This window comes from Onychostoma macrolepis, chromosome 07 (assembly GCF_012432095.1).
Source record: "Onychostoma macrolepis isolate SWU-2019 chromosome 07, ASM1243209v1, whole genome shotgun sequence".
Taxonomy (NCBI): Eukaryota; Metazoa; Chordata; class Actinopteri; order Cypriniformes; family Cyprinidae; genus Onychostoma; species Onychostoma macrolepis.
In genome coordinates, this window is record NC_081161.1 from 5,656,329 (window position 1) to 5,668,908 (window position 12,580).

At 35.8% G+C, this 12,580-nt stretch overlaps 1 protein-coding gene across 2 annotated transcripts in view; it reads left to right on the forward strand.

The window, feature by feature from the left end:
• The window catches only part of LOC131543779 (inactive ubiquitin carboxyl-terminal hydrolase 53), a 53,133-nt gene that overhangs the window by 36,355 nt on the left and 4,198 nt on the right, over window positions 1-12,580 (forward strand). For both annotated transcript variants that reach the window (XM_058781546.1, XM_058781545.1), the window contains exons 14-16: window positions 1,607-2,297; window positions 4,530-4,597; window positions 12,331-12,382. In XM_058781546.1, the coding sequence (XP_058637529.1) occupies window positions 1,607-2,297; window positions 4,530-4,597; window positions 12,331-12,382 (811 nt within the window). The remainder of the gene's footprint in view (window positions 1-1,606; window positions 2,298-4,529; window positions 4,598-12,330; window positions 12,383-12,580) is intronic.

A 12,580-nucleotide genomic window follows, 5' to 3' on the forward strand; every position in this document is an offset into this window, starting at 1 on the left:
GGTATATGGCTTACTAATGGCTTTTTAGCCTTCAGCGTGTAGATCTTAGACCAGACTGCCTACGTCTTGTAATAATGTAACTGTGTAGGCTGTTTGAGAATTCATTATGCCAGATAATTAGCATTTTCAGTGTGTGTGATGGCCACAAGTCAGAGTTGCATTAATATCAAATGAGATGATGCTGTTTTTTCAAGCTTGTACTGCATAACAATATAGTGAACTTGGCAGTGGAGCGGTATGGATTTGCACTGCCGCAAAATCTCTATGCCAGCCTATTTAACAGTGCCAATATCAGCACTGTTCTGCCCAAAGAGAGTCACTCTGCCACCTTCACGAGAAAAAAGGTCATCCAGGCTATTAGTGCAACCCCGCATATGTCGGAGATGGATGATTCTGGCCTGTAGACTGGAAGCGGGTTCAGCATCGATGAATTGTGTTTGTGTAATTTAAATGAACAATGTGAAACTCAACAAAATACTTGTTTGGAAAGCTAAATGCAGTTCTGTTCATACATAGTTTGGTTATGAAAGACTGACAAATCTGAAACGCTTAACAGCTTAGAATTGAATCCTTACAACTGAACTGTTTTCTTTCTTTTTTTTTTCAGTGTTAAAAATGTTTACATCATGAATTATTAATTCATAAATATCATTGTGTTTTAAGGAGTCGTACCACATTTTAACAACCTAAACAAACCTTGCCTTGTCAGAAAAAGGTCAGATTATTGGATATTTAAGAGACTTTTGACCTTGACCTTCTCAAAGTATTAAATAAAATAATACAACGCTAAGATATATAAGTATATGAGATAAATAAAACAAATGAATAAAATAAAAAGTATAATAATGTAAGTATATTAAATTATTTTTCTAAATTCTGTTACATATAGTAAAACTTATATAAGTAAAACTTCTTGAAAATTGTATGTTTTTTTATTTTATGTAACAGAATAAAACAATATAATATATTGCATTATATTGTACTATATATATATATATATATGTATATGTATATGTATGTGTGTGTGTGTGTGTGTATGTGTATATATACATGTGTATATGTATGTGTGTGTGTGTATGTAATTATTATAGTGTACATAAAGAACATTATATTTTGTTTTGTTTTTTTTTAAAAGTAAATGCATAAAAATGCAAAACTAAGATTCTTATTGTTTTAATGCTTTTTTCTTCATAATGATATCGTGACGCGTACATTTTTTACTTTGTACTCCCCAAAAATATCAATCATTAATTTTAATTCACAAATTTAAAATCATGCTCATCATATTTAATTTAATTTAATTTAATTTGTGTTTTTAAACCATGCTAATAGGTCCAGCCAAAAAACGTCATAACCCATATGATAACTCTATTAACTTCTAGAAAAAATTGGTGAAGTTTTAAAATTGCAGAAATTGCTACTAAATTTCACCAATGATTACAAAGAAACAAGAAGTCGCACATTGAATTAAACATGAAATTTTGAAGTAAAAAAAAAAAAAAAAAAAAAAATTCTTGTAAAACTCCCAATTAACTTTAGATTAAAATTTCATAAATATTTTTTTTTTACATTGCACCTGAAAAGCTTGTGTTTCTCTCATCCCCAGACTCCCCAGACAAGCCTCATTCCCGCTCGCTTTCACCTCCGGAGAACGGCTTCAAGCATCTGGAGTCGCGGCTCTACAGCAGCCAGGGCAGGGGTCCGACAAAAGCCGAGCGCTGGCCTGTTACTAACACTCAGTACAACCACGAGCTACGCTCTCAGTCTCAGCCTCGCGTCCCGCTTCATCCCCCGCTAGAGAGCCGCTCTCGGAGGCCGGATGTGGCCAATGGCTACGATACGGACAGCAGTCAGGACTCTCGGACGTACGGAAACCCGCACAGTCGGCCGATTCGAGCGTGGAGGCCGACGCGAGAGGCGCTTAACGTCGACAGCGTCATAAACAGCGATAATAATCAAAACTACCCCAACTCTCGCAGACAGACCTTTAATCAGGACGGTGAAGAGTCTGCGTGGGGCCGACGAGAAGAACGCAAACCCAAGAGCTTGATGACGATTTACGAGGACGAGCAGCGGCAGGACATGGGCAGCAGGAGCTCGCTGGAATCAGAGGACAGGGTTAAATCAAGCGTCAATAACCTCACCATTCAGACTGATAACTGGAAAATCCAGCGCACTGAATCTGGATACGAGAGCAGTGATCGTCTCAGCAGCAGCTCAGCAAACCTGGACTCTCCTGTGGTGGAGAACTTGAGAAACAAAGAAATGCAATCCATACCAGAACCAAACCTCTCCAGGTAAGAGCTACAGTAATCCTCAATTAGGAAGAACATCAAGACTTTTGCATTGGTTGATTAGTGTCACTACTGATGACATAAATGTGATTTGCAAGAAAATAAATCAATATGAATTCAGTAACGACATGAGCTTAGTTGCACATGTCGCATTAACACTGGTAAAACAAATTAGGGAGATTTATATATGCATACTCCTACCATTTAAACATGTTGTGTGAATATAATTATTTTTGAAATTTAATTCATATTTTTATTCAGGATAGATGCATTAAATAGATCAAAAATGTAATTTATAACAGATGTCAATTTTAAAAAAGTTATGCATGTGTATACATACATACCTCACAGAAATAAATTTACATTTTGCAATATATTTAAATAGAAAACTAAGTTCTTTAAATTATTTTAAATTATAATATTTTTTATCAAATAACCACAGCCATGGAAGAGACTTATTTCAAAAGCATTTTTTTTTTTTTTTATGGATGTGTGCGTGCTCGTGTGTACACTTTTTTTTTTTTTTTTTTTGCTGAATTATAGTTTTTGTTTTGTTTTTAAACATCATGCAAGACTTGCCTTCTGTGTAAGCGAAGAGTGCTTTTTCAGTACCATCCGAATGTTTTTCTTTGTCAGATATGGTATCAGATTCATGTGTAGCTGTTCATATCATGATGTGATTGTGAATCAGAGTACATCATGTCACAGTAATGCTAGGTGGAGGTGTTTACGTCATTCTATTTAACTATTTTATATCTTAGAAAGGTTAGGCTTGGGAAGAACTAATGCAGACTGACTAAAGCGGCGTCACACTCTGCTTCATGCAGCTGTTCTTTAAAGGTGTGGTTTACTGTTTTTTTTCTAGGCTTGATTGTGTTTATGGGATGCAGTCTAACATGTTCATGCTTCATTTTTTTAAAAACGCATTATTTTTCATATAATTTACCTATATTCCACACCGCTCTGTCCCTTCTCTGACAAACGCCTCGATTACTTCCTGTTTTTATGAAGCCCCTCCCTCAGAAATACGTGATGGGCTCTGATTGGTTAGCTGGCTCAGTGTGTTGTGATTCACTAAACCGCCAAACGTGCGTCTAAATTTCCCGCCCCTCAGCTCAGCGGCATGTGCTCCGGTTGTGTTGTAAACAATGATTTATAACACTATAGAAACGTCTATATTGCTTATCATTTTGAGCCCGATTGAGACGCAGAGGATATTAGTGACTAATATCGCGCAGAACCTGTGCAAGCACGGCTCTTAATGGTATGGTATGTTTGTTTGTTTGTTTGTTGCCTCATACCTTTAGATACGCTGTTATTATGCTACTGCTTATGTTAGCTTTTAATATACGGTTTTATTCTGATTAAAGTTTTAATACAGTACGGCAACCGCACACGCGTCCATGTATAACGCTTCTCATTGCTATGTGAAAATGTATAATTGGAACAGTTTGTTGGAGCTGATCTGAATGAGAGAGAGAGAGAGAGAGAGAGATGCAGAGCAGGGGACGCGAGGAACAGGATTGAGAACCGCTGTTTAAGAACATTGATTTTGAAACTTGTGAATCCATTAGAATCGTTAGAAGACAGAATCGCGATTCATATATGAATAGATTTTTACGTGCACCCCTAGTTTTCTCTTCCTCTTCTCTAAAGCAGCACAGCATGGCCTCGCCCCCTTCCTTACATGTTCCCGAGGGCGGGGTTTATCTGGGTCCGTGACGTATCAGACCCGGGAAGTAACTCGTAGTCCCTTACCAGCCGTTTTTGTAGGCATTAAATCTCTGTTTGCATTGAACTTTCAGCGCTGCAACTTTGCAGATGTTGTTTATGCTCAAACAGCAACATTACACACTAACTAACATTAAAAAAGTGAAATTGCAATAAACCACCCCTTTAAGCTGAAATTTAAGTGCGATTGTTTAAGTATGTATTTATGTGAAGTTTGCATTACTTTAAACTTACCAAGTTTTTGACTTGACAACACCAGCGGTGTGTGGTGGTCAATCTGTGGCATTTAGAATTTCTTTTGATTTCACAAATTCATCAATATTACAAGTTTACCAAATGCGAACGCAGTGAAATATGAAAAAAATCCTAAGCATATTGTGTTCTCCCACATTCATATGTTTGAAATGAAAGTGAAGGGAGCACAGAATCTACTGTGACACCAATGAAGTCAAGCACAGCATTGCTGAAGAACACTATTGACTTCAATGCATTGTGTATTTTTAGGGAGCCTAACTACCAAAGAAGGTACGAGGATTCAAAGGCCGAGATCTTATCTTCGTCCATTATCTACAGTAAGTGCCAATCAAATGCTTCTGAGTTGTTGTTTATTTTTTTTTTTTTTAATGGATAATATCAGACAAAACATTATTTGCGTGGCTTGTTGGCAGTTGCCTATTTTGCTGTCTATTTCCTATATAGGCAGCATATTAACTTCCATAGAAGCGCTGCCATGGAGCAGTGTTATTTTAGCATTAATTATGTACTATTATAGCATTTATTAATGTTTTGACAGATTTTATTTTTATATTTTCAGTTTTCAAAAGGGTTGCCAAGTGTGTATTTTGTCAGCCTGTCACCCTTTGACAGATCTCACCACAGAGGCTCGGGGTCAATTAAAGTCACACACACAGCTTTAAACAACAGCTACCAGTCCGCTTAACACTTCAGTAATGATAAGAGCAATCCATTATATTATTATCTGAATTGCTGTTTTTGAAGTAGACAAAATCAACATGAGAGTCCGAGCCTCTCAACCGTGCCTTGCTGTACTGAAAACCATCATGAGCTTTGGAAAACCAATGTTTTTATTAACTAAAACTATACTGAATGGTTTTCATTTAATTGAAATTATATATATAAAATGACAATTTTGACTTAAAAAAATTAAAAGTGGTGGAAAAAACACTTTAAATGACTAAAATTAACTGAAATCTAAATTATAAATATAATAAACTGAAAATATAAAAGTAAAACATTATTCAAAAAATACTATAGTGTCACATAAATAAGTGATATGGCAGTGTGGCTGTTATCAGATGAGCTGCTGAAGTGAAGGGAGTACATGGGGTGGTGTTTGGGGACGAATCATTTGTCCTGCTTGTCAGCGCTGGGAGCTGTGTGTGTGTGTGTGTGTGTGTTGTGATGGTCGGGGCGGGGGGCTGTTTACCCCAGCTCTAGGTGCTTTATGGGAGCTTTATGGGCTGAAGAAGTGAAGCAGAAAGGACAGCTCTGAGGGCTGTGTTCTCTCGCGAGCCTTAAAGGCTGAAGCATTGAAGTTTTAGTTGCTGTGGGAAATATTGGCTCGGTGTTCCTTTGACATTAAATGAGTGGGGAGGAGTTAGACAGGGAGGGATGCTGGATGTTTATACCCAAATTAGTGTGTGTGTGTGTCTTTATAGATACAGTATATATATATATATGGAGAGAGTGAGAGTATATAATAGTGTCATTTATAATTTGTATTTATTTTATTTTAATATTGTATTTAATTTTTTTTTATTTACTGCAATATTCAGTCACATTTTATGTCCAGTTGCAGTTTAAAATTATATTGACAGTTCTTTCCAAATGTCATTTTGGAATTGGTTCAAATGTGCTGAGTGTTGCCTTTCAAACTGGCCTGATTCCAGTAGCCAATAGAGCAGAAATCATTCTGAAAAAAAAAAGAAATTAAAATAAAAAATAATAAATTAGAAAATTACTAATTATTTAATCATTATAATGATTCATTATTTATTTCAGAGTGTGTCTGTATACAGGTGCTGGTCATATAATTAGAATATCATCAAAAAGTTGATTTATTTCACTAATTCCATTCAAAAAGTGAAACTTGTATATTATATTCATTCATTACACACAGACTGATATATTTCAAATGTTTATTTCTTTTCATTTTGATGATTAGAGCTTACAGCTCATGAAAGTCAAAAATCAGTATCTCAAAATATTAGAATATTACTTAAGACCAATACAAAGAAAGGATTTTTAGAAATCTTGGCCAACTGAAAAGTATGGAAATGAAAAGTATGAGCATGTACAGCACTCAATACTTAGTTGGGGCTCCTTTGCCTGAATTACTGCAGCAATGCGGCGTGGCATGGAGTCGATCAGTCTGTGGCACTGCTCAGGTGTTATGAGAGCCCAGGTTGCTCTGATAGTGGCCTTCAGCTCATCTGCATTGTTGGGTCTGGTGTCTCTCATCTTCCTCTTAACAATACCCCATAGATTCTCTATGGGGTTCAGGTCAGGCGAGTTTGCTGGCCAATCAAGCACAGTAACACTATGGTCATTGAACCAGCTTTTGGTACCTTTGGCAGTGTGGGCAGGTGCCAAGTCCTGCTGGAAAATGAAATCAGCATCTCCATAAAGCTTGTCAACAGAAGGAAGCATGAAGTGCTCTAAAATTTCCTGGTAGATGGCTGCGTTGACTGTGGACTTCAGAAAACACAGTGGACCAACACCAGCAGATGACATGGCAGCCCAAATCATCACTGACTGTGGAAACTTCACACTGGACTTCAAGCAACATGGATTCTGTGCCTCTCCACTCTTCCTTCAGACTCTGGGACCTTGATTTCCAAATGAAATGTAAAATTTACTTTCATCTGAAAAGAGGACTTTGGACCACTGAGCAACAGTCCAGTTCTTTTTCTCCACAGCCCAGTTAAGATGCTTCTGACGTTGTCTCTGGTTCAGAAGTGGCTTGGTAGCCCTTTTCCTGAAGACGCCTGAGCGTGGTGACTCTTGATGCACTGACTCCAGCTTCAGTTCTCTCCTTGTGAAGCTCTCACAAGTGTTTGAATCGGCTTTGCTTGACTGTATTCTCAAGCTTGCGGTCATCCCTGTTGCTTGTGCACCTTTTCCTACCCAAATTCTTCCTTCCAGTCAACTTTGCATTTAATATGCTTTGATACAGCACTCTGTAAACAGCCACACCTTTCAGTAATGACCTTCTGTGACTTACCCTCTTTGTGGAGGGTGTCAATGTTCGTCTTCTGGATCATTGCCAAGTCAGCAGTCTTCCCCATTATTGTGGTTTCAAAGAACAAGAGATACCCAGAATTTATACTGTAGGGATGGTCATTTATTCAAACTCAAATGTAAATATTCTAATATTTTGAGATACTGATTTTTGACTTTCATGGGCTGTAAGCTCTAATCATCAAAATAAAAAGAAATAAACATTTGAAATATATCAGTCTGTGTGTAATGAATGAATGAATATAATATACAAGTTTCACTTTTTGAATGGAATTAGTGAAATAAATCAACTTTTTGATGATATTCTAATTATATGACCAGCACCTGTATATAATTATATTATATATATTTAATTATTTAATGATTGCAGTATTAGAATAAATATGAATAGATAATTTAATAAAAAATAATTTAAGAAATAGGAATAAACATTTAGTTTAATTTGTAAACTACACAATTTGTAATAATGATGTGTGATGTGTAAATATGCGTTATTGCATTAAATGGCAGCGGATTAAAAATTTAACACCCAAGTTATTTTTTTAATTATACAACAATGGATATAATGTTCAAAACACATTTGGACACTTTCTGTTTGTCAAACATACATAGATAATGTGATTAAAATGTTTTGCAAGAAATTACGATTTCTGTGTTTTTTTTTTTTCTTTAAAATGTTCTAATTTGTGAGTGAAAATCCTCACCAAATTTTTCAGAGTGTGTGAAGTTGAGGAGAACTGACTTGCATCCACTAAAAATCACCTTTACACCAGCTGGATAAAAGTAATTGCAAATAATAATAATAATAAATAAATGTTTTTGCGGATGGGACTTGGAATTAATTTAAAGCATTTAAATTCATACATTTTTAAGTGTGACTTTCATGTCGAGAAAATTTTTGGCTGCTGTTCCTGTTCATATTGCCAAGGAAGGAAATGACAAATCCCATGTTAACAACCCAGGCTTTGAGTAAACAGTGCAGTTGAACGTTGCCCTTGTTTGATCAGAAGTGAACTGCGGAGGGTTTCTTTTTAAAGCACTGTTTGGCAGGATGTGTTTTCTCTGCTACTAAATGGCAACCGTCTGATTGTCTCTGTAGTGTGTTGTTTAGTATCAGTGCTGTGTATCCCGTTAGATGCTCGTAAAGGTCAGAGCAGCAGGAGTTTGTGAAAGTTCAGCGTGTTGAACAGACAAACCCCTGACGGTTGATCTGCTGCTGTTTGGTCTCTATGGATTTAAACAGACTCACTGTTCTTTTCAGTCTGTAGACAAACAAAACGTGTATGAACACATTTCTAACTACCTGCCTACTTACTTATTCATATTACCATTTTATTTACTTTAAATTAAAAAAAATTGATATAATAATTTTTATTTTTTAAATATGTATATTACCATTTATTTACTTTTTATATTTTAATTAATTAATATCTATTTTTATTTTAAGTAAAATTGCAATTTTATGCAGTGTGGTTATTGATAACTAAATTGCTGTATTAAAATGTTCATTTTCAGGCATTTAAATAAAGCTGAAAAATAAAATGTAATATTAGAAGAAAAACTTAGATTAGAAAATTAGAAGTGGTGCCTTGGCTGAAATTGAAATTGTCTGTTTAAAACCATAGAGACCGAACAGCAGCAGAATATTGTAAATGTGAAAGTGTGAATACAGTTGGGGGTTTGTAGCGTGTTATTTCCTGTAAGGCACATTACGAAGAGACGTTCTCCATGTTGCGTTTAAGAGAGATCCTGTTGCACTGTGGAAAATATTTATTCTTAGACATCAGTAACTATTTTCAGCAGGTCGACAGATCCAGTTCAGTCTTGTCTGATGTGATGCATATCTATCCGTGTGTATATTTGCATGCATAACTTGGCAAGTAATTGCGCATGGAGTCGTATTCCCTTTCAGAGGTGAATGAAAAAGATGAATTTAGCTGTAATACATTAATTATGCACTCCTTAAGATAACGCACTGTATGTACCAGTTATGCCTTCAAGGCCGTCTGATTGTGCAGCTGAGTTGTTTTGTGCTTGATTCATTCGGTGGGGTGTAGAGAGCAGGTGTGTGTTGCTCTCTGCTGAGCTGGCAGTGATCTCATGTTGACTCAGATGTTGGGTGTTGATGTATGGCTCCCAACACGTCAGTCTGATCGCTGCAACTTCTGATTCTCGTCCGTCTGCATACGTGACGGCTGTCTGTGAGCTCATTTCTTCACGTGTCAGGATGCATCGTCTAGGGCTTTAGGGAACAGGAATATTAATTGAATAATTGTGAATCAGGCAGTGCTTAAACTAGTAAAACTGGAAAAAAAAAAAAAGGAAAAATGGTTTTATGGCTCCAGCTGGTGATAATCTAATTTATATTTTCAAATGTGCAATTTTATATAGTGTTACTGTATTAAAAAGTTATTTTTCGTAATTGAAATAAAGCTGAAAAAAATCAAATGTAAACATTAGGTTAAAAACTGTAATGAAAAGTAGAAATGGTGCCTTGGTTGAAATTCTAAACTGACTAAAAGAGTAATTAAAATAAATGTGTATATACGGTTGCAAAAATGACAATCAAATAACAAATATACATAAACTTAAACTAAAATAGTAATTTGCCAGAATCAGAAATTATTTATTTATTTATTTTCTTAAACTTTTTTTTTTTTTTTTTTTTTTAATGATTTTAGTTTTGGGTTCAGTTGTGTGCTTTAGACAGTGCATAAAAAAATGCACCAGCTGTTCTTCAACCAGAACATTACACTGTGTTTGTGGGAATGATGATGTATGAATGATGTCTCAAATCACGCAGCTTCTTGAAAAGAGATGATGTTACTGAGTGAAATGATGTTGTGAATTTACAATATTTGCTATGTAGTAGATTAAACCATTGGGATAAAAAAAAATCTCCTAAACTTCAGTGGAGGGACTCCTCGTGTGGTGGTTTTACTTTTAATAAAGTATTTTATTTATTTTTTATCAATATTGCAACAACGTTATCCAATATTGCAAGTCATGGCCATCAAATGGAGGTTCTTCTCATGAGGCTTAGCAGCTTAAACACGACAGGCTTGAAAAACCAGAAAATGGGGTCTAAAGTCCAATCCTCTCATAATTGCATGCTAGCCAAAGGGATTTAGCTGTTAATGCGCTGGGGGAAAAAATAACGGAAGGAGGGGAAGGCAGTGTGTGTGTGTGTGGATACATCTCTCTCTCACACACACACACACACACACACACACACACTGCTGGCTGAGTCTCAGGGGGCTTGACATCGAGGCAGTGACTGTACTCAGATGTAAAGACGAACCGACAATCCCATGATGCCAAGGAAGTGTAGGACTAATTAAGAAGTTGAATGTTCTTTTCTGTTGTATTCTGTTCATTATGATGTTTGTTTTACATTTAAAATTGTGCATGTAAATGGATATGTATTGGTTCAGTTTATTTGTTTGAATTTTTTATTTTTTTTTAGTATTGTTAAAGTTGCATTCAAAGTATGGCTCATTGAACTTTTACAGCAAAACAAATCTTAAATCCTCATGATTGACTTGTCCAGTAAAGTGAAGTGTTCATCTTCAGCGCCCTCTAGTGTTTCACATTTTATTAGATCCCATCCTATAGACCGCCATGAAATGACTTGAAGTACATATTACCTGTATGTATAAGTAGGAATTCGGAGTGGAAAATATTAAGATATACTTTATATTTATTGTTTTTCTTTGTGTGTGTGCGTATGCATGTGCTTATGTATATGCATGTATGCGTGTGTGTGTGTGTGTGTGTATAAATATAAAAATATATATTATATAAAATATATATATATTATATAAAAACACACACACATGTTGGTATATGTGGTTTACTGGAGACTGTCTGCATTTTTAGATTTAAAAAAAAAAAAACACCATTTAGTATTTTTTTTTTTTTAAGCCTTTTGTTTTACGGGGACATAGGCAGTGTCCTTATAAACCACCTTCAAATTGTAATACCTCTGTCATACCCATGTTATTATACAAATTTGTGTCCCCGTAAACCACATAAACATGCGCACACACACACACACACACACAGAGAGAGAGAGAGATCCTAATTATATTAAAATATATATCTTATGTTCAAATGTATATCTTAAAAGCTTTTTAGTAAGAGGCATTCTCGTTTTTTCTCTCTATGTATGCATAAATTAAGAATTCATAATAAAAAAGAATAATAATAACTGTTTATTTAGTAAAACTGAGCGACACATTCATTTTAATTTATGTACTTCTGTGAGCGGTAAATAATGTCATCAGTATTTTTTTATTTTAGAAAAGTTTTTTTTTTTTGTTGTTTAGTCAACTTTTAGAAGTACACTAGCATTATAGTGTATTTTATAGATTTATATACTAAACTCCACAAATTAAATTTTTGATTTCCTTTAATAAGCAGCTAATCTGTCACTGGAAGACCGCACTGATGAAGATTGTTGTTGTGAGGTTTTTAGCACAGCAGTGCTGTCTTCCCTGACAATCTTGCTGTTATTTTGTGCACCATAGCGTGTGAATGTGTTCCCAGCATGCATCTGTGCAGTCATACGTCCCACAGTCCACCTGACAGCTACTCGGATTTAAAGCTTTGGTCTCTACAGCAACACATCGAAACACGTTTTCTCCTTAGACTCACTGCCCACTTGGCATGGCACGGCCACTTTTATGATGGCGTTTACCCCTCGAGCTCATTGTTAACAAGCCGTCGGGAGCGCAGAGAAGCTGGTTTGAGCCGGATGGCCCCGCCTGGGCCCCTTCTCTCTGGACTTGTGTGCTTTAGACAGGCCAAGAGCCGCCCGCTGAGCGCTGCCCGCCAGAGACCCCACTGAGACCCAGACAATACCCGAGCCCCGAGCCCTTACATAACACGTCTGCACTCAGTCTGTGTCCACAGATTCTGTCTTTCACACTGCTTTTCAGTGCAGAAATATTTGAGATGTGTAGTTTATTAATAATACATATACATTAAACAATGCATGCAACAGTACATTAAAGATTAATGTTTTTATTCATTTATTTTGTAGGTGACCACCAAAAGAGAACACATGATCATCCCATGAGTCCTGTTATTCCAAGGTACGTTATATGGAAAAAATTAATGCATGAGGCTTTGCATGTTTTACTTGCAATTTTTTGTGTGCTTTCCATATGCAGAAATATTCAAATGCATAAAACCTGAAATGTGTATAGAAAGAACTGAATACACACTTTTCAAAGGATGTTTTGTGGCTTAGGTCATAAATGTTTTGATACAAAAATAAATGAATAAAAAGC